The sequence below is a fragment of the Poecile atricapillus genome, chromosome 4, assembly GCF_030490865.1.
Source record: "Poecile atricapillus isolate bPoeAtr1 chromosome 4, bPoeAtr1.hap1, whole genome shotgun sequence".
Lineage (NCBI taxonomy): Eukaryota > Metazoa > Chordata > Aves > Passeriformes > Paridae > Poecile > Poecile atricapillus.
Genome location: NC_081252.1, coordinates 37,908,475 through 37,932,544, shown reverse-complemented (window position 1 = coordinate 37,932,544; position 24,070 = coordinate 37,908,475). Strand labels below are relative to the sequence as shown.

General features: G+C 35.5%; 1 protein-coding gene across 1 annotated transcript in view; it reads right to left on the bottom strand.

The window, feature by feature from the left end:
• Positions 1-24,070, bottom strand: part of TLL1 (tolloid like 1) — a 128,219-nt gene that overhangs the window by 53,029 nt on the left and 51,120 nt on the right. The window contains exons 2-6 of the mRNA XM_058839014.1: positions 17,124-17,234; positions 13,096-13,176; positions 10,913-11,065; positions 8,793-8,910; positions 1,720-1,898 (exon numbers count right to left, since the gene is read on the bottom strand). Coding sequence (XP_058694997.1) covers positions 1,720-1,898; positions 8,793-8,910; positions 10,913-11,065; positions 13,096-13,176; positions 17,124-17,234 — 642 coding nt within the window. The remainder of the gene's footprint in view (positions 1-1,719; positions 1,899-8,792; positions 8,911-10,912; positions 11,066-13,095; positions 13,177-17,123; positions 17,235-24,070) is intronic.

Sequence of the window (24,070 nt, the reverse complement as noted above, 5' to 3'; positions counted from 1 at the left end):
GCAAACCAACAAAGATCCTAACTCGCTGACATTCATAAATCTTTGCCATTTGGGAGAAAGTGCATGACTTTATAATGCCCTCTTAACGGATAGGGCAGACGTCTTCCGACACACACATCAAATTTGTATATTTGGATTCAGAAAGACTAGTCTCATGCAACTGACACATGAGGGTCCCACACAGCATGATGTGCTTCATGTACAATCCATACAAATTTCTGGTTTGATTCTTAATTCCTAAAAGAAAACGTTTTGACAACAAAGACTCCAGAATAACATTAGACTGCATACTAAGAGTCTAACTGGATACTAAATCCAGCACTAAACTACTGGATACTGGAGGCTTTGCTGAAGCAAAGGCTGCTCTCTGAAGCTTCATGTAATGCAGATACTACAAAGTCACATTTTCAAGATACAGCTGTTGCAAATTGACAAGAGCAGAACAGGAGAAAGAGAATTATACTTAGTTCATAATTCCATACCCTAAGTTCTTTGACCTAATCAGTACATTAGCAATACAAAGCACCCCTTGCTCCAGTTCACATCCCACTGGAGTCTTACAAAAAAGCCCTGCAGTGACATTAACATTTTAACCTGCATAAGCTGCATAATATAACAAAACCCAAACGTGTCAGTGGTCATGGCTTCCTGATCCCATTTAGTGACCCTCAGGTTCATGCCACACCACATGAAGAAGTTTCAGTCAGAAACCAGAGATTCTGAAAGGAAGAGTAGGCAGCTGAAGGTGGCACTCCATCTGGTTTTCTTATCACAGTAAAAGAAAAGGGGAAGGGCTCTTACAGCATCTGCAAAAGTCAATAAATACAGCAAGACAAGAAATCAGGTTAAACATGCATGCCCTTTAAGGACTTTAGAGACTTAAGGGAGTGTGTGTCAGCTGCCAATCTCCTTCCAAGTCCTAGATGACGCGGCAAAGATTCATCATACCTCAAATATATTTTAAAATATTTTCTAAAGCAGCAAATACTCCAAGCTATCATTGGACAATTCCTGATTTCACCCTTTTTTAAGCATAGAATTCCTGTAATTCGAAATCAGTGTGTCTCAAAGATCATACACATTTATGAACACTGCAAATGAAACACACCTACCTCCCTCCCATCTTGTCTACCCAACACAAGGGCAAAACAGGGTGGCAAAGAGCTGACAGTCACAATTTAAAGCTCTCAGGTTCCTCAGATACTTTATCTCAACAGCACCAAGGTCACTGACTAAAGCTGCATGTTCTGTAGAGGGTGAGGTGAATAACATTTAAACTGCAGGACCTGTGCCTGGCTGTCACAGATTCAAAGTCCTTCACCTTACCTCTCAAGTCAAAACCTCTTTACCAGCTACTGACATATTTCTCCTTATCATTCACTAAAGCCTACAAGGGAAATGTCCTTCCTCAAGCACAGAAATATGACTTTTAAAGAGCCTTAAGAGCAGTGGCTTTTTTTCAAAGTTCTTGAGCATGATTGTTATTTTTCTCCTAGCCCTCAATTTTAATGGCTTGCTACTCAGCCAGACCTTTGGAAAATATTATACTATAATTTCAGTATTTTATTTGTAAATCAACTCGAGATCAGTCAAGGTAAGAGGAATAGCAGGCATAAATGCTATTTCAGCTATTCAGCACTTAGTTCTAATAGAGTTGAGCAGATGAAGGAAACACCAAAAACACTTCCCCCCGCCAAAATACTTATCAGAATATCTCACCAGGTTGGATGTTTTCTCTAATGATGCTGACATGGTCATCACGGTCTGGTCGTGTATGTTCATGCCAAAAACCTATCACATGACCCAATTCATGGACAACTATGCCAAATTTATCGCAGTTCTTGCCAATGGATATAGCCTGAGGACCATTTCCCCTCCGACCCACATAAGAACAGCACCTGTAATTGTAACACAAACACAGATTAAAGTTTTCATATATATCTCTACAATAAAATCTGTTTACATACATATCTCTACACACAGAAAATTCAGTTAAAACTTGAGAAAACAGGATATAAAAATTCAGCAGTAAAGTGCACAGTGTAATTTCGGGTGTCTTACAAACTCTAGATCTTCTACAAGAACAGTTCATTATTTGAAATGCATATGAATGGGGCCTTTTTGATATTATTCAGGGTCTTAAAATATGTTAGCTTTGATCAAGAGAATTCTCACTGTCATGACAATCTCTTCAATCATTCTATAGAATGACATGGGAACTTGTTTTCAGCAAAAGAATAAAATTAAACGATGCTCTGATGACAGTACGCATCATCATCTCTTGGTGGGAAATTGATAAAAATGTTAAAAATGACAGGTTGCAGGATAAGCCCCTGTGATACTGTAATTTCAGTCACAGCTTGAGTCCAACCCATTTACCACAACCCTTCAAGCCCAACCACACAACCAATTTAATTTATGTAGTTTACCATTCACATACTATCCTGAAATAGAGACTCAAAATAGAGACCTTGGAGACTCAAAATGTTTAAACACATTTAAGTCCTGGAACTTAGTTTGTAGAAAAAAATTTTTATGATCTTAGTACAATACATGATGGCAGAGCAAGGGATTGATGAGAATAAAGTTAGGCTAAGCACATTTAAAAGGCAGAAAAAATCCTTTTGTTTGAAACAATTTAAACAGTTCTGCAGAGTCTTCGTGTTTGTCACTGTGTGGAAACTCTAGAGAGAAAAATTACAATGCAGAACTAAAGAACATTAATGATTATTTATGGCTTAAAACAAATCAACAGGTTATTGAGACCTAAAATTACATTTAACATATTTTCAATAGTTTTAACATGTCTATTTTATTGACTTCATATACATTGAATACTTCAGCAAGAAAAGACATATTTGGTGACCTAAAAATTTGTCTATATATTCAATATTGTTTTTTTGCAGTGATACTTTGGAGACGATCATATATAAAGGAAAAAGTGAAAAAGAAATTATTCTGAGGAGTACCTTCTGTGATGTCTCCTGCTTTGCTCCTATTAACGCTATTGATAACAAGGGCAAAATATTAAAACAAGAATTTAACTACAGTTTCTCTTCCTGTCCTTCTTACTTCTTTTGGACCAAATGATGGTATACCTTTTTAAGGCTGTGTTTTAGATCACTTCTGAAAGCTTTTAGTGGCATTTCATAAATCAAACAGATTTGTAAGTGTCTGACAAAATAATTTGACATTTTTCCCGTGTAGTAAGGAAAAAGAAAGGTTGAGCATTCTCAAATGTGTTTAATAACTGAGGGCACCTCATCTGACAGATGGCTTTTTCCAGAAGAAAATAAATTAATAGCAATGTTTTACATAGAATTCCTCTAGATTGTCTAACACTGTATATCTAAACCCCAACATATTGGGAATTATTTTTTTAAAGCTAACCTGCTCTTAAAAAGTAAGCAGCCAGAGGGTGAGAGTTCCCTTATACAGTTTACTTGACAGATTTCAAGTACTCCCTAGAAAATATAAAGAAATTTATTGAGTGTTTCTTTACATGCCAAGGAAAATAGAATTAACACCAAGTCTTAAAATAACAGCAGCAGTTCACACTTACAGAGGGTCATTAGGATTTGTTAGGTTGAATGTCTTGTCAAGCACACCAGATACATCCAATTAAGCTACAACGATTTACACAATTTAAAACAATTTAAACAACTGCACTAAGTATAAGGAAAACTAAAATTAAAAAATCTATGAAGTAAATTAATTTGTAATATTATGGGTTCGACCCCAGGTGTGTTTGTCATAAAACCAAGATCTCTGTGCTGTATGAGCACTTGTCGCACCCCTTAAACTGAATCAACTGGCAGGTTTTAAAGCTCATCTCTTTAATCTTTATTGCACCAGACAGCATTTGGAGACAGTAACTATTTATGAATCTCTAATTCCATTTAATCAGTCTAGCTGATTAATGATGGTGAGCAATGAGAAACAAATGACAAAGAGAAAGTGAAATGAATGAAACAATATGCTCATTCTTTTAAGTAACACTAGTTCACAACTACTGTCAAAAATACCCAATACAAAGGAAGAGAGAATCAGGCAGGGTCGATGTCCTTTTTTAAAAAAGCTGCACCCTTGAAAATGTGACAATATAAAAATCATCATAGATCACAACATCAACTTGCCATTGCACTGACTGTATGAAGGTGTGAATACATTTCATAAGCAGACTAGCATTGTGTATGATCACCTTTATGTTACACAAAGCAAGAAAAAGAGGTTCACAAAATTTCCAAACAAAATCTCACTTAGGAGGCAGAGCGTTTTTCTTGGTGAGAACACTCCTTCAATCACAGATAAAACTCCATCTCTACAAAGGAGAAACTGGCTATGATCTGGCTTGAAAAATTTGCCTTTTGTCAGGGATCAAGATACAATTGTGGTTACTAAATGTTCTGATTCACTGCTCTAAGAGGACTTGTGATAGCAGAAGTGTCTCCTGTTTCTTTTTCTGACCAGTGATGATGTCCACCCCAATACTACAACCAGCACTGCTCAGGTAACAGCTGTCCATCCCAGTGTATTTTTATAAACCATCCCCCGGTGTTAGTGTCAGTGCACCATGCTCTATACTGGCAGCCTTGCTCACACCATTCCTGCAGGCCACACCACAGCCAGAGGAGAAGCTGTGCCAGCTGCCAGGGTTATTCAACACCTGAGAGCACGAGGCAGCCTTCCCCAGGCACAGATTATTTAGCACAACTTTGGTTTCTTCTCATTTTTATAAGCATGATTAAACACCTTTTATGACACGTTCTTTAGCTGAAGTATGCTACAACAATGTACCTCAGACAATGAATTTATCTGTTTCACCGACTTTAAGTTTTAAATGCCTTTTTAATACACTAGCAAGTTCAAAAGAGGTTAAAACGTTCATCTGTTCACTCTATAATATATGGGGAAGCATATGAAAGAGATTTGAATTTCCTTTATCTCAGACAGATCTGTCAAATACTTAGACACACTTAGAGGATACAGTAGCAATTGCAATAAGTCATCTGAATTTTGTCATAAAAGTTGTTTAACTCTTCTAATGAAGAACAAATTGAGATCAAAGGCATGCTGAGCTACCAGAACAATATAAATAATTGTTCCTTTCTTTTTTGTCCCACTATGTAAAAAGAAATTTGATCCTGTACACAATAGTATTTATTAATACATTGTGACTAGATGCCATCTCAATATGCTGGCTCTTTTTTGGCTTTTCATAGAGAGAAGTATACTGACTACGTCTTTGGGCACTTCCAATTTGATAGGAAAAAACATAAGGATAGAGAAGCAGTAGTGAGCAAAGAGTGCTTCAAATCTGTTACAAATTAGAGTTTTATTTGCCTTAATCAATTACATGCATAAATACTTGCTGTAATTGATATTAATGCTAGTGTACACTGCTTGATAGTAGAATCACAAACACTAGTATCTTAATACTTTATTCTTAATTTCACATCTGCAGTTTATGGATACAAATGACTATCACTAATTAGAAAATTTATAAGTACTGAGTTAGTGATTCAGCTATATTATGAAACCATATTTTAATAATTAACTGTTATCAAACTCAGGTTAAATAAACTAGACAAACAACTTTAAGAGATTGTACAAGAGATCTGGAAAGGGAAATACAGAGCTACTTGACATCTTAAGATGTGCAAAACCTTGTAAAGACTGCAACCAGTGATGGAGTGTCCCTGCTGTAGGAAGAGCTCTGACTCTCATCCAGAATAACATCCCAACCAACCATGTGCTGAACACGGCAGCTGTTGAGAAACAGGGAGGCACTTAGGGAGTGCTTAGGTACCTAAGAGGACGTAATACAAGTAATATGAATTAGCTCTTGCACTGGCTCAGCAGAAGTAATGACTCATCTGGACAAACATGCCTGAGTTTTGGGGCTAACAAAGAATGCTGTGGACTAGCTGAAAAGAATCTCAAAGAGCAGTGTGATTAAAGGCCAAGAAAACACTATTTACCCAGAAAGATTAAACGAATTAGGTGTTTTTCAGCCTACAAGAACATAGAATGGAGGGAGAACTGAGTACCAAGATATATAACAGATTTATTCAAAAAGTAAAAGGAATTTCTCTTCTATGGCCATAGGGAAAAATTTTAATGTCCTTTAACTGTAGTAAGAAATATCTGGTCTAGCCATGACAAAGCAATGCTGCCCAAAATTCCTACATTTCTCATATTAAGGATGCTGAAGCAATGCAGTTCCTAGAAGGCTGTGAATCAATAACTTCTGCAGGTTTTTAGAACCCAGTTAGATAAGTATGTACCAGCAATGATACAGGAACAGCTATTTCTGTCTTAAGAATATATTAGACATCTTTCTGAGATCCCTTGCAGTCTTACGGGCCTACGATAATCAAAACTTATCTCTCGTTCCTCGCTGATACGGAACCTCTCAACTTTAAGAAAGTCACGTATCTCTTATAGCCAGCTGCAATATTTCAAATATGCTTTTTTAATCACTGCCCTTCTGGGATGATCTTCCCATGAACTGCTTCAAGATGTAATGCATTACGCTCCAAATATCCTTATTGTTTACAAAGGCTCAGAAACACTTCACTTGCTAGTGTGCTAATGCTGTCATATGAGACTTTTGTAGATACTGCCACCTGAATTTCCACATATATGACCATCCACTTTGTTCCATTCAATGTGTTATGTTTTGACTGTGTGCTCTTTGGGGCAGGGTTTATCATTTAGCTTTTAATTTCAACAGCGCTAAGTACAATAAAGTCTCCGCCATCTGTGAATGTTAGCTGCCATGGTAGTACAAACAATACTGACACAATGTGCTAACAAACCAACACAGCAGGGTGCCATGGGAAAGAGCTGAAGATTAGTTTCAATGCGACTGGCCATGTAGCAGAAAGTGTTTGCAGTTGGTTTGGTGTCACTTTAGTCTGGGCTCTTTCCGTGGAAAATCCTGCGTCAGCACTGGATGCTGCTGGGTAGTGCACAGCTCCTCCTCACCCAGAAAATATACATCCCTATTTATCTGGATATTCCTGAAACGACCTCTGGACCCCCAGAAAAATCATTCAATTGCCCCTTCTGTTTGGTCTGGCTTTATTTCATCAGTGATAGCCACACTCTTCTTTGGTTTTATTTTAAACTTCTTACAACCTTGGCAAATTATTTGTATTTTGCAAAGTACCCTTCAAAAAAAAACCATTAATGATAAGGGATAATATAGACTTTGGAGGTGGATACTGAGTATATTCCAGCCTTCTGGGTAAAGCTGGTTATAATCCAGTCTTCCCATGAAGTGATTTGATCTCATGAAATATCAAGCAGCTTAAGGAACAGATCTTTGGTTGAAGAGATATTTTTGTCATTTGGCTTTGGGTATTTTGAAGTTGTAGAATTAACATTTGGCAGATACCCCATAAATCTCTTTCAAAAGTGCCTGAAAACACATATTTTTCACAGTCTTCTGTTTAAATTGCTTTCTGTCTCTGTGAGTGCAAGAGAACCATCATGATTAGTCTCTTCTTTCCATTTTTCTTCCAGCTGTGTGTCAGTATCCCTGAATCTTATTTAAAGGGTGAATCCTATCTCATGGGTTGCGTTAACTAAAATAATACCCATGGTGGATCAGAACAAAAGTCCATTTCATTTGGCACTGTTTCTCAGGGGGGTCTACAGCAAACCTACAGTGGCACAAGAACATGACAGGAAACCATAGAATAAGCTCCCCTGCTGCAAGGATCTGTGGCTCAGAGACTTTCCGGGGCAAAGGCAATGCCTTTCAAAAGTAGCCTAGGAGTAGATTTTATTATGTTGTCCTATACCTTAAGAAGAATACAGTGGGTGCTTTAAACAGATAATTCTACATGTGATTTTAGAGGCTATAAATTAAATACATTCAGGATCATTCCTACAATGCAAGGAGGTCACAAAACTTTTTTTCACTACTCTATCCTATTATGATTCAAAAGTTGACAAGCAAAAGGCTCAATGATCAGGAAGCCAGTAAGATGGAGAGCTGTTTACTGCAGAGCCTGCAACTCAAACAGGAGGTGACTGTCAGAAGTACAGAATTTCCACAGGCACTATGAACTCCTTGGGAAATAAATGTGGTGCACTCAGGAAGTTCACTGAGCACTATATAAAATGAAGAATTCTGAGTGGAATAAATAGCAAACATAGCTGACTGAGGCATTTGTGAGCAGTAATATCTAAAGATGGAACATGGTGACTGATGGAAAGCTGCACTCATGAGTAATAAAACCTGTTATGTTCACTTTTACAAATGAGTGACCCAGAAGAAGGAATTTGCAAAATTGCCATAAGATTGGTGATTAAACAAATCTGGTCATGGATAGTCCAACAACACAAGAGTTAAAATTACAACAAACAACAATTTAGCTGGAAAAGGTATGTGGGGTAGATGTCCATATTTAATTTGACAGTAAATATGTGACATGGAGAAATCGAAGAATAAACAAATCATAAACCTGGAATACCTTTAGAACAACACATATGAACACTGGAAGCATCACAGAAAGCAAAAAATAAAAGTCTTATATCTGTATGCATTTATATTAAGACAATTTCATCTAGAAATAGTCAAAAGAGGTGCAGCTTTACCAAGTTACCACACACACACATTTAAATGAACTCAGAAGCCAGGCAGAACATGTGCATCATTTAAATGCAGTAATTATCTATTTGTTTTCCTGTGAAGCATCTATTCCCTTGTGAGTGCAAAGCTGTCAGACATGGCCAAAGGTTGAGAGCAGGACCATGTGTTCCCACAGGCGCTCACTTACCCACAGGGTCTGTAGGTGAAGACAATGTAGCTCTCCTCATCGCTGCGCTCGATGAAGGTGACGCAGGTGTACTTCTCCCAGTGCCGCATGGCCTGCTTGAACATGGCGCGCTGAGTGCCTGCAGGAACAATCCAATGAAACCACAGGTTTTCCCTAACTGCAGCTTCCTCCTTACAGACAAGACTAGGAACATAGGCCTGGAAGCAGCCATTGAATCATAAAGCCCGCTGTGTGTCCCTGTGGTCCCATGTATGGCAGGATTCCAGCTAAAGGGATAGTCAGGCCATCAGTTCATGATAATGTGTGCGCCTGCAAGGGGGAATAGCACTGCCTGACACACCCCTGCAAATATAAAACCTGCAATAAGGATCACAACTATGCTACACCAGAGGAAAACAGCAGAAGAAATACAGCGCTGCGTATGTGCCTGCATTACCAGAACATTCACTAAGCAATTTCCCAGATGAAACTATCAAGTGAACCACATAGGGGGGAGGCAAAAAAAAAATAAAACAGAAAGAAAAAGAACAAGCAAAACTGAGTAACTTTACATCGTAGCTATTTATCTAGTAGAAAAAAAAAAAACACAAACAGTAAAAAAATCCTACAGCCTTCAAGTCTGGACACCAGTTTAATCTAAGCCATGCAAGTAGGCATACTGGTAAAATCGTTTGATTAAAATAAGGCTGTCGTGAACAGGGACCAGTCCCCTGTTCTTTGCATCAAAATCTCTCAGAAAATGATCCACCAAAAGTGGAAAATTCAGAATTTGGTAAAAGCACACCTAGATATTTGATCTAAAAATGAGAAATATATCCAGAAAAGGCCAGAAAAGGCCCTAGATGCAGGAGCATTCAGGCCAACTCTCAGCACAGAAGACAGCTTCAGAGATCAGAGCAATATAATTTCATTGCATGACAAAAGACGAGGCTTATTGACAGAGGCAGCATGTGAGAATGTATCTGTGTTGCTTCTCAGCTGAAAAATCCACAAAGAATAGTATTATTTGACAAGAATGTGCTAGCAAAAATACAGTCACCTTGCAGGTTACAACATAGGATAATTAAACAAAAAATCTAACCTTTTTAGAACTTAAAGACAACAAAACCTGAAAGTTCATAAAAATGGCAAGTTCAAATCACACCATATTCTAAAAAATAAAGGCTATTCCACTCCATCTTGCCCTTTTCTTTTATCTTCAAGCAGTTTTTTCCAAGCTTTAGAATTTATCTTTCATTATGAAAAAGGTAAAATCTTTAATATGGTGCTTTCATTCAGTTTACTATGATTATTTCTAAAGTCAGTAATCCTAAAGCAAAGGTCACATTTGGTACAGCACTATGTAAATACCCAAACAGGAAGCTTGACTGTATCTGTCAGCTTGAAAGGAATGACTCTGGTTTCTCCATATAATATGTGTGAGCATTTGCATGCTTTTTGGTTCCCTGTATTACCATGCACAATAAATAAGATGATATGTTGTCCCTTATTTGTTTGCTTTCCTGTCTCTGTTTTTGGTTTAAATTATCTTTTATATCCACATTGATATTGATCCATTTATATTTTTCAAGGATAACAAATGTTTTAACTTTTTCTACAGTTTTCTTCTAAGAATTTTTTACATAGGGTAGCCAGTCTTTCCTTTTGTCACATACAATGTCTGTGTGTACCTATCTGAAAACCAAATTGAGGAATGACAAAACACATTTGAGTCAGTTTGTTAAGTGAAGTCAGTTTTGAAGAATACATGTCACACCAGTTAAATTGAAGATATTCTTGTGCCAAATATACTGCTTTAAAAAAAAAAATTTCCTTGACATTTCATTACTTAGGCTCATGGAAACAAATGCACAACAGGAAATATTTGGTACAGAAATAGAGCTTTCTTTTTCTAAAATGTTGTTATACTTCTTTTACTATATAGCTTGCTTTTGAAAACAATTAAGTATTACTAATATTTCCAAAACAGACGTACTCCAGGCCTGTTCCAACAGAAACCCTCCTAATGATTTCCATAGCACGACTTCACTTCTAAAAAATAAAAAAGAAATAAAGAAAAAGGAAAGAAGGCAATTTCAAAAAATTATCTTTCCTCTTTTCACACAAAGCACAAAGCTTACCAGTGAAATTTCCACCTATTACATATGGAATGACACCACCTGGCCATATCCTTTCTGTTCGTGATGTAGCAGCTCTGGGAAATCGATTTTTCTCATTTTTCCCTGAGAATTTTACAGTAGCTCTTCCTTTAGATGTATTATTTTGCTCAAAACCTGCAATGATAATTAAAACAGTGAATGAGATCACACACACATGAAGAAAGAGAGCAATTATTTTCTAGCAGGTCAAACTCAGATTTCTTTATGCTTTTTCAAAGTAGGACATTGCTGTTACATGACACTATCATCACAAAGTTTTCTAAGACATGAAGTCTGAATCTTCATTTTTTTGAATATACCTAGGGTAACAACCTTGCACATATGTTTATCAACTGGAATGTGCATTGCGTAAGTGCATTTAACTTCCTCATTTAATAAAATATTTAAGAAATCACACTCCCTGTGGTTTTGGTGCTGGTTTTTTGCATTTCTTTTTTTCTGGCTTTTGTTTTGGTCTTTTTTTTAATATAAACGAGGATTTTTCCAGCAAACAATGACAGGCTTTGGACAGACTCTAACTAATCAAGACATTCACTACCCCTTTCATTTTTATTGTATGATCTGGAAAAAGCAAGTACATGATCATCTGTAAAGCATGGACAGTAATAAATCATACATTGTTCATAAACTAACATTTGAAACCCCATGGGTAGGTTTTACTCATGGCTGGAATTTCTTTACGAGAGAAAAAAGTCTACCATTTTCAGGGATACTACCACCATTCATCCCATTACAGGCAAATCTTTCTAAATCAGCTGAAACCTACTGTGAGAACAGAAAAGGATAAGGATAGTTAGACAAGGACTTTGACAGATCAGGTGCTTCTTCTGAACAGTTTACAAGTTAGTTCGCAGATCTGGGTGGTCGAGCAAAATGGATCCCTTGAAAGGTGATTAGCAAATCCTACTCAGTGTAGTTGAAGCCTTATGTCTTATTCCTGTAGTGGAAGACCACATTTTCCCTCTGTGAGAATCCCCTGCGGTACCAGCTGCACTGAAGTGTTAATGACTATGTCAGAATCAGGGAGGATTCCAGGGCAGAGTCATGGTAAGGAATGTTGGCATAGCCCCAAGGCTGAGAGAGCAGCAATAGGAAGCGAAGAAGGGGCTACAGCGCAAGGCAGGGAGGAAGCTCTGATATGTGGGACAAAAACCCTGCCTTTGTGACAACCAACATGTAACTTGAATTATACCAAGAATTCTAGCGCGTAAATGAGAATTACACAACAAATTGCACACAAAGTGTCTGCAACATAGGCAGACTCTTTACAGAAAAACTATTTTTACACTTAGTATGCAGTCATTACTGAACCACATCACATGTTTATCTAGACATTTTACCATTACAAATTCTTTTTATTGGTGCTCTGCTCTTTAGAGGTCTAAGCAAGAAATTTATTCCAAATTGCACCCAAAAGATGACAAGAATTTATGCAATACTTAAATTTTAATTCTCCATTAAAGAATGAAGGTTTTATATTCTTTTGCACCTCTGCAAAGACCGTTACTGTGCTCTGATTAACACAATGTAGTGCAATTACAATGGAGTTTCACATATTTTCCTTTTTGAAGTGACATTAAAGTGATGTCTTCTTGCATCAAATATAAAGTGTAAACTCAGCCAGAATTAGTGGGATTCCACTTCTATATACTGCTCAATTAAGCTACATTCAAACTGACAAGGGTATGATTATATAAAAATATGTCTGTTGTGCATAATACATGACAAATGCTTCAAACACAGTATGAATCATCAGAATGCCCCACCTGGATCCAGAAAAAAGTAAGAAACAAACAAAATTAGCAGCTTTGCAGTATAGTCTACTTGCAGGGAAAAGACACTGTATTGACATTAGTTAAGCCAAAAACTGTGAGCACAGCAATAAAACAAAGTTAAGCAGTTTTTAATATGACATTAAATATATGTTTTAGCTTTCAGATTTCATGCTGGAAGAAGAACTCTAAGAAAATGGAAAAGAAAATAGAACAAAGAGCTAATCTCTTCATTACTATTCTTGCACTAAAAATTTTATAATTTGCTTATGCCAATACAGAAAGACTTTAAAGTGTTAAAGCACTATCATCATTAATGTTCATGATACACTATCACATCAGGCAACTTGCTAATTTAAACAGTGAAAATACCAGAGCCAAATCTTCTTATCCTCTCTATAAGCTGATAGAGGGCACTGCGTTTTTTTGACATTCCATGCTCTCCAAAGCCACCTTTAAAAAGAAAAAAAAAAAAGAAAAGAATTTTCAAAAGTTAAAAATGTGGAATTTTACACATATAGCAACTCTATTAGCCTAGAGAGGCATCCTAAAGGAAGCTTCATATTCTTCAATAATTTTCATAAAAACATTTCAAGTATTCTTGACAATTCAATAAAAACACATGATTAGCTGAAAATTTTTCTAATATGCATTCCATGAATGTAAGCCAACATGTCTTTGTTATTCAGGCAAGTCATGACAATTACATCATCTAATTATTATCTGGAGCTTTTTTCTTCCTGGTGACCTTGACATCCTCAGAGCCATATTGATTGACAGCTAAAAGGGTTACTCTCAAAGAAATTTCCTGAATGCATGCCACAGTCTTCTCATTTCAAGGGAGAGGAAGGAGAAAAAGCAAACAGCCAGAGTTTCATCAGAAAACAAACAAACAAACCAACCCAGCAAAACTGATGCAAACTTTATATGGTTAATTTTGCTGTGAAATATTTGTTTGTCTTTGCTAGCATAGAAATGGATGTCAATGCATTTTTAAGGTTTTGAAACAGCTCATGCTGGTGTATATTGCAGTATGACCTGGCAGGTATATATATACACATATGTCTGTGTGATTACATCAGTCAACGAAAATCTAATCTAGGAAGTAGTTTATTTTAACATTTACCATGCCATTTACAGAAATAAAACACATTTCTGCATTTCCTGGATACACCCTGCTACATACTCCCTTCACAAATAAAACTTTTGTGGCTACAAGTGGCTTTTCAAACACCAGTAAACCAGAAACAAGAACAGTGACTACTCTACATTAGTTAAATTAAATAATTCAGAATTGTTCAGAAAGTTTTGTGATTAAATAATTCAGAATTGTTCAGAAGGTTTTGTGATTTTACAGTTTTGCAGTAGGTTGTATTTTACAAGTCAGTATTTGTTATAGGACAAGACAGTTTCTAAACTACTTTTACAGCTGAAAAAGTAAAAAGATAGAAACAGACCATTAATACCTCCAACCACCACTCAAAAGGCCTTTCACAACTTTCCATAAAACTTTTAATACCTATGTGGAAAATATATTTATTAAACAGCAACTTAAATTCATATTACAGATGAGAAAATTCCATATAAGGCAAGTGAGTGTGTGGCTGCTCAATGAATAACAATGTGCCTAATTATTTGGATTACACTGTCACATAGCTGCTGGCTCCCTTGAGAGAAATTTTCCAAATTTTTAAAAACATTTTAAATAGATGAGGTAATAGATCAACACATTCCTTTCCAATAAGTTATATGGTAAGTATAATATAAAGTGCAGAGGATATAACATTGATCATCATTAATTTGTCTCTCATGCTAACATCCATCTTATAAAAAAAGGCTTACAGCTAACCATTCCAAATAAATACTAAAAAATCATTAAAAGCATCAACTGTCAAACATAATAGAAAACCCCTAAAGAATCCTTTAGTAACTTAAAGAAAGTATTATGCTGTATTTTTAGGAAAAAAAAAAAAATCCAAACCACTCATTTCTGTCTTATTGCAGCCTGTGTATTTCTTTTAGTGAAAAACCAAAGAAAAAGCCTCTCACTCTCTTCTCTAAGATGTCTTATATGCTACCTTGCCAAACAACATTGACTAAAAAAGTTTTAATTCCTATTTGCTACATCTTCTCATAATTCAGGCTGGATAAGGAGGATACTTTTCACAGCTTTGACTTATAAAAAATATACACATAAATGTTATCAGCTTTATTGTTGTTTCTGTTTACAGTGATTATGCATTTTGGTTGGAGAAAATGAAATATAAAATGACAGAGCCATACTCCAAGAAGCTCACAGATTATCTGACCCTGCAAATCCAGGCAGATAATCCTCACAAAAAGGAGCAGTCACATAATGTGTATCAGAGCCTGTGAGCCTCAGGATTTTAATTAGAGTTGCAAAACCAACTGTGACTCCACCACTTCATCCTGATGGTTTACAACCAAGTGTCTAATCCTTCTACCTGATGTCACCTTTAGTCTGTGAAAATCAACAACAGAAAGTGTTCAGAAATCAAGCTTACAATTCATTGTCATTGTTATCTGTAACCAATATTAAAATTTTGTTTTCTAGATTAGATATCTAACATTCCTTTTATTCCTTTTCCAGTTGCAGCCTAATATTAATGAGCTAGTTGGAAATTTGCTCTTTTGGAATTAAGGGGAGAAAAGCAACCAATGTCAAGTTTACACATCAAGAATGTTGTAAATTTAGAAAAATAAATTACATATGTGAAGTGTAAAATTGACTTCCCCAATGCTCTTTTTGGAAAGATCAAGAACATTGAGAGTTCACTGAGAGCAGTGATGAAGTCATTAACTTAAGAGAGATTGTTCTCTAAAGCTTAGTCCCACTGATCATCACAATTGCATTGACTCTTGTTGTGCAATAAAGGTAGAAAAAACTGATCCGAATACATTAGCTATACCTAACAGGGTGATTCAATACCCTGAATAGGATACCGTCCACAAGAAAGGTAATGGGCATATCACAAAACACACAAGAAAGTAAAAACTAAGTAATATAATATTAAATATTATTTTAAAACTGCTTAGAAATGTATATTTTTGTGTGGCAATTTAAAAAAAACAGTAACTTTGCAGTTAAAAAGTAGAAAAGGAAGAAGAAACTGGAGTCTGCAAGCCAAAGAAATCACTTGGCTGCATCCACTTTAAAGGGAAATGACCAGTGTTGTTCTACAATTTTTTAACAAAACTAGCGCCTGAGATATCTTCAAAGGCAATTAAAACTATTTGTTTGGAGGAGTGGAGAAGAGAGGACTAACTCTATTAACATTTTAAAATCCAGTCCAGATCTAGAAATGATCAAAAGTTTTCCTGTTTCAGTTAAACAAGTGGATGTAAAAGGAGATAAAATAAATTTTCAAGTTGTCATGAAAACACTCTAATCACAGCATCTACCTAGAATGAGTACAAATATTTTCAAATATATCAATATTGAAAGCTTAAATTCAAAATTGCTTCTTTGGTCCAATTTTTTTTTTCCACATACCAGGAATAAATTAAGGTAGCTCTGTTCAGGCACACATAAATCGTGCTTAACAGAAAACAAATTTCAATAATAAATGTTTATATTTTCTAATGGTATTTTTCCCAGACTTTTCCTCAGTAAGTTGGCTTTTTTTGTATCATAACCTGAAAGTTTACAAGTTTTCAGTTATCAATTTGCAAATCACAGCCTGAAAACATAAATATTTTTAGTCATTAGACAGACATCCATTTAGGCATGGATTATGTTTTCTCTCTTGCAAACAGACATATTTACACATAAAATCTCTTTATATATCTGACTATCCAGCTGCCTCTGTTAATCAGATTGCAGCTCCTGGTGCTAATGCATTCTATGTTAACAATAGCACAGAAACATGTATTAAAATGTTTTTTAGACTAGGCAAATCTAGCAAGGATGACACATTCTAGCATTTCTTCTAGGTCTGGGTACAGAACTGGATGAAACAGTCAAAAAAGCAAAAGGAGGGGTTGCGATGCCAGACTTCCAATTCTGCTTCCAAGATATCACACGTGTTCTCCATAGTGTGTTTGGGCTCTGCTACCAGGAACTTTCAGTGATGAAATCAAAGCTTTGTACAATTTCCTTTCCCACATGACCACCTGCAGAGTAGACTCTACACTTCCTACCAGTTTCTGCTCCTCAGTTCAACAAGATATTTTTAAACAGAAATGCTGGAATGAAATTAAATATTTTGCTTCTCTTTTCCCTAAAGTGAATCTATAGTCTTTGTTTAATAACTTCTCTAAGTGTAAACTAATGTTATCCATGACATTATACTGACTTCCCACATTTAAAATACAGACTGCATTCTAGGCAGAATTGACTAAGAGGACAAATAAATTAAAACAAGGTTGAAATAGCATACCTGTATTATGGCCAAGTCTTTCATTGGAGTGCTGCGTAAGGTCAATCGTCCTGTCAATTTGAAACATTTTTAAGTCTTCATCATCTAAGGCAATATCTCCCCAAAAGACAGCTTTAAATAAAAAAGAGCTCAATTTAATTAAAGAATTATTTGGACAATAAAGCCAATCTGAAGAATATAATGTCATGTTTACAACCTTCGGGAAAGTACACAACCAAGATATATATACATATATCTCACATATATTTTCCTAACTGATCTATATTTGTATATGAAGGAAAAAAGAAAACTGCTTAGTAAAAGACAACTTATTCCAAAATCTTAGTCTATTTAGTTTCTTTGTACATTACCTAAATGCAATAACATAAATGTGATGTCATTCTATTATTAATTTTTCTAGCATGTAGTTTTCTCTATGTAAATACAACAAAGCATAAAAGACACTGAACATTTGAAGTATGAATTAAAATATATACATTTCTGAGAAAACACAACCTTTACATTTCCTAACATCTTACTGAAGATAGTAATTATTTGAAGGAATTACTATCTGAAAATAGTAATTATTTTTACTAATAGTAAATATTATTAATAGTAAGTATTATTAATAGTAATTATTTGAAGGAATTTTTATTATGTTTCAGTTGCTTTCTATATTGCATTATGTTTTGCTCAGATGATTAAGTGTATCTGTTTTCTGTTAAACTGAGAAAAGAAAAACCCTTTATTTTTTATTTTCCTCTCAGTTCATTTGCATGCTTTCCTTTTATAGTTAATCTCACCATTAGGAAGCCTTCAAATTCTTTACTTTTCAAAGCTCCAATCTTTTTTAACCTTCCTTTGGTCTTTCTGTTGGATTTCTCCTTCTCTCTTTTAATTTTCTTTTGCTCTATTTTCTTTCAGGTTTTTTTCTTTTAAACTTTTGCATACCTATGCCCATACTCATCTTTCCCAAGATATCTCTACAGCTCAGTGGACGATGATACAATCCCACTTCCAAGAATTTGGGATCTATAAACCTTAAACTTTCATCTCAGCCTGTTTTGCTGAGATTTTAACCCGAGATCTTCCTGCCAATTCAAAATTAGCATTAAAGCTGAACTCAACAGCTATAATCTCAATTGCTGTGAATGAAGCCAACAGAGCATGCACCAATTAACAGGAGCCAGAAGTGATTGTTCATCATCTTTTTCCAAATTCCTCCTTTTCCTGCTCTCTGTGTCAGTAGCTCTATTTTTTGTTTCCTCAGCATCACAAAACCCCTGGATTCAATCTCATTGTCATCCTCAAATCCTTCCTTTCTTTCCAACATCCAGGGAGACATCACTAAGTGCTTGGGTATTTCTACACAGCTCAACAGCAAACTGCTTTCGTCGCTTCCACCCGAATAAATCCAAGTCCAAAGTCCAGCTGTTACCAAATCAAACTCTCCAGTCTTCCTCCATTCAAACTGATCGTAAACATTATTGTTAATTATGCTCTTTTTCTGTTTGTTTTTTATATCACACTTTAAAGACCACTCATCTGACAATATTCTCATCACAGTACTTTTGTGTTCCTGCAAAAGTTAGCCACTCAGAATGTGATGCTCCCATTCATTGGTGTTGAATCAAATACACTTAAAAAAAGAGGTTTTACTTAAACAAAAAAATAGGTATTTTCAAATAACTCTAAGATACTGTATTGTCTCCTCCAAATTACATTATTTTTCTTGAACATAAGGCAACTAGGAGAAATTATGTTGAAAATGCATTTAGCCTGCCTTGTAAAATACCTTTAAAATACCCCCAGGTCATTTACACAGTGTTAATAATGAAATTATTAGTGAAATTAAAAATAAACATTTTCAATCCAAAATATAGCCACCATTTTATGTCTCCTCCAAATATTAATATTTCCACATAGTTAACTTTTTTACACAAGAAAATGGGTCTTAGAAACCACAAGTACTTGAGACCATTATTGAAACTGTTCAGGCAGCTCTAGCTGCCTGCACATTGTGGAACACTATCCTTCCAAGGGCCACTCTTCTCACGCTCACATTGGTCACAATGGGGACATCATTCCTAGCTAACCTGCTCTCACCAGTGATGGTTTTACCATCACATCAAGACACAAAGCCAGTGGCAGCTCAAGATGTTTGGGTCTCTTTTCCCTTATATTTCTAGGAAAAAAAAATTAAAAAATCTCAAATTATCAGGGTTTTGAACAGTGAAGGAAGAAAGCCAGAAGTCTCCATCTGGTTGAGTTAAATATAATTTACTTTTATAAATGCCATCTAGAGGTTTCTCTTGAATGCCATTCATAATAGGGACCACTGTATAAGCACATGGAAAGATTGAAAACTTGAACAAACAGAAGAAAGTTGTAAAAGGAAGAAACTATTAACATTTCTGTCTATAGAGACACAGCATGCCCCAGCAGAGGTCACACGGATTGCCCACGCCAAACTCGATGAAGTGCTGAGGCTTAGTAGCAAAGCCATTTTTCTTTCCTGGTGATATTGGGAGTTAATGAAAGGAAGATACCAAATTAACAATGGATGATGCAAAAGATAGCCCACTGACAGAAATGCATTAGCAGAAATCACTTTGGTTTCTGTGTGTAATACTGATGTATAAATAGGAAAACTCAAGGCAAATCAAATTTCCTACTAATAATAAAGTAGAAAAAAACCTGGTAAATATCTGCCCTAGTCCTGGTGATGCATCTTTATCACTTTTACCACTTCACTGTGGTAACATTCACTTAAAGATGAAAATACAAATAGAAATACTAATCTGTGTGAATTGTCTGACATGGAAGTACCAATTTTGTGTGTACATATGTAAAATAAACTTTAGTGTTCAGGCAGTGTGTAGTTGTTGCCTTAGAAAGGGGGAAAAAACGTTATTTTTGCTGAACATCTGGGGCATTAGTTAGTTTTGGATTAGCAACCAAGGACAAGGTTGAGTTTACCAATAATATAACCACAATAACATAATAAGTGCTGATAAACATGTCACATAACCGTTAGCAACTATGTGAACAGTAGCAGCCACATTCTCTGACATCCTAAAGAAATATGAATAAGCACTAACATCAGAAATAAATAAGATTATTTGCTTAAAATATAATGGATAGTTTGGAACTTTCTTCAGGCCACTGGTCTGTTTTACTCAAGGCAATTCTGTTTTGCAGAAGGCAATAAACATGCCAAAACACAGAAACGTTGACAAAACTATCTCGTTCAACTTTAGCAACAATCTAGTAAGTGTCACTTTATTTCTACTGAACTAAACCTCTGATCTTCTGAAATAATCTAACTTTACCTAGTAAAAGAAACAACAGTTAACTGGATGCTCTTTAATTTCAATGTAGTCCAAGCATTCAGCAACTGAGACAAAAAGCAGGCTGACAACTCCTTTTTAAAATTACACCTTTTTTCCAATGAAAAGTCTGCACTGAATATTAATTCTGCCTTTCAAAGCCTAAAGCACAATCACAACAGAATTAACAAAAAAAAAGTTTAAAAATTATCTCCCATAACTACTAAAAGCATCCTTTAATTTTTCAGAATGCCTGTTTAAGTGTCAAAATACTTTGTAACAACAGAAGACCATAGTATTATCTCCTGCCTTAAAATTTTTATGGCCTGAAACCATCTGAAGAAATCACTTCATCATGTCACAAACCAATGTTAATGTTACAGAAAGTAAGCAGAGGACTGTTTGGGTATGCAAGGCATGATATTAAAGGCTTTGCTGAGAGCATGTTAGGATTAAGAGCTTTAGTAACTCCCTCTAAGGAACTTCTGACAGACTTGATCAGTTCAGCTGTTCACTCATTTTTCACACATATTTAATTCATATTTTTCATCTGCAAAATTAACAAGAATCTGATAGTCAATTGACTAGGCAAGAAAACAAAACTGAAACATATGGATAGAAAACTTCTGAAGTGATCCAAACAGAATTTAATGTACCTCTACTTATTTAAGGTTGTGTCATATTATCTCTTATCCTACCTATTTATTCAGTGATCACAAAAATAGATGTCTTTTTTGTTTAATTTGAAAATGCAATATTGACAATAAACTGAATATCTGTTGAGAATCTGAGACTGTATTAATTGCAGAGGAAAACATTTCAAATAGCTTTTATTATATAAAGGTTCTTAAGAAAAAAGAAAATTGGCCGTTTTGTCCAATACTTGATAAAAACAATACCCTGTCATACCAGACTTCATGCCAATTAGGTTTTACTTCTTTTCTACTTTTATATGTTTATTATGGCCACAACATGATGCACTTATGCAAATTCAACCAGAGAAAAACATACATCTATTTCAGAAAGGTGGACAAGACCTGGTTATGCACTAAAGGCATGTTTTCCTGTAACAGGAAAAGACACTTAACCAGCAGATGCAGATCTGCTTTCACACAACTCAAAAGCTCTCAGTTATAAAGCACCTTCAAAAAGGTATTATTTTATTTAAAAAGACAAAACACTGCCATGTAAAGCAGCTAAATTTGCAACCTGTAACCTCTCAGCTCACAAGCATGAAAACAAACAGGAAAACAAGTAGGTTGTAAAATTTATTTTCCATCCAGAGAATCACACCTTAATATTGCCACACAAACCATATTAACAGAAAGGAAAATTAAGATTATCTATAAACTACAGGTCATGCACAGGAATTGCAGCTGTGTTCTACTACTTGTATCAGGATCTGTTATTTCATGATAAATAATTAGTATACATCTGCAAAGTTCTCTGTGCTAGTCTACTGTCTCCCAAAAAGACCATCACCACAAAAAATACCCAGTATTCCAAAGGAATGAAATATGCTATTAAGGACAGGAAAGAAACATAAATAAATGTATACACTAATTTTCAAAAAAGAGATTTAAACTATTTTGTGTTTATAGACATACACACATGGTATGAGTCAATAAGCATATACAGTGAGAATAAAAATATCTTTCACAACTTTCAAAATGTCTGGAAGTAAGAAATTATTTGCTAAATACCATAGAGCTGCAATATGTAGTAGGATGGCTCATTCTAGGATTTGAAATATCAATTAACATGCAAGTCTGCAAAATACAGAAAGGAGTATGTTCTTACAATTGCAATAACAAAATTATCTACTTCAAGCTTCACCACAATTTCTCCTACAATTATTTCTTTTTAAAACTAAAATCATAAGCAGCCATTTTTTAATAATATATATTCCTGCTAGCATTCATACCAATATTAGTAGCAACGTAAAATGCAAGTAAGTCAAGATTGCTAGTGTTTGTCCCTACAGCACAGCACCACAGCCGAAGAAAACCAACTTGACCTTGAGGTAGGTCGGGAGCACTCAGCTACCCAGCAAAGCCCAACACCACCCAGAAACCATTCCCAGAACCTGATTTGCTCTGATGACTCCACAGGCTAGAACACATGTTCAACTGAGACCTTCTCAAACTGAGATGTAAATTGTGAACTTGTCCTGTGAGCAGAAGCAGAATTTTGACAAGGGGACTACTCCTATATTGAGAAGATGCCAATAAAAGGATTAAGGCAATACTTGAAGGCATTTCAAAAGCAAAGCCTCAAATTTTGGTATGCTACTGGGAATGAAAAGCACAGAAAGTTTGTGCTTTATCCCCATTGCAGAAGCTGCCAAGAATGGACAACAAAAAATATTTATAGAAATACTAAAGAACTGCAAGGCACAACAAGGAAATCTGAAGAGGTCCTTTAACACCATTAAAGGTAGGATGCCCAACAAAGATCAAAGCCTGACCAGTAAATCATGCAGTAGGAGGTGCCAGAATGTGTGCTGGGCAGCTTCAGGGCAGATATTCATCTATACCCACATGTATAACAGTTCTAGTTAGCAAACTCTCCTACAGCTGAGTCATGGAGCACTTCCCTGGAACAACACAGCTATGTGCACTGTATTCTGTCTTGGTGAGTCACTCTATTCCATACAACTCATTCACAACTCAAATAACTGCCTCTAAATATGAACAGAAAATGGAAAGATTAAACCTAACTAAGTAAAGACAATTTTACCTCATTACAAGAAAAGCAACATACACTACTGCAACCCACCTTATTCTGTATTGCCATTGTCTTCAAAATATTTTAGTCTTTCCAAGATTTTTAGGTGCAATACACTTTTTAAAAAAAAAAAATATCAAACTGAGAACAAGACAGGGCAAATAAAAAGCCAAAGATCTTGTGTACAGCAATGAGCTTAACATTGCATGCCTTTCCCTGAACTCTATCATTGTTCATCACAAGTGCTACCTTCAGTTGTAACTGTGCAATAAATTTCCATGTTGCCATACAGAGCTCACAAAACTTTCAAGAGAAAGTTAATTTAATCAAGTGCTGAATAATTATCCAAATCTATTTGCCTTTTTATTGGACAAAATATGATGCGAAAGGGAAGTTAAGTGAAACTTTTAACAGCATGAAATAGAAGATCAAGGTAGGCTACTTTCAAAGACACATGAAAAAAGAGTTAGCTATTTCATGATTTTCAGCATGCAGCATTTCCAAATCTGCACAACTCTAAGAAATTGTCATGGAAATAACAGATATATACTGAGATAACTTATATACTTGGAAAAGCTCACATGGGCATACCTGAAAAGGATGCAACACCTCTGACAGGCTGCTTCCATGTTTCCACATAGATTATATAAAATAGCAAGTTCATCAACACTCACACAGATTCTACTTTTCAAACTCGCAATCAGAAAACAATTTTCCCTAAGGAATGTATCATTTCCACTTCTGTCAGAAAAAAACCCAACAATGACAGAGTACTTTAAACACCTCCAGACTGTACACCAGCTAGGAATTCATTCATCCACTCTTTTGAATGTGGCATCCCTTGACAACAGCTCACATGGACACAATAAAACTATCCAGAAATCAGCTAGCTTCTATGTGGTAGTGATGTAG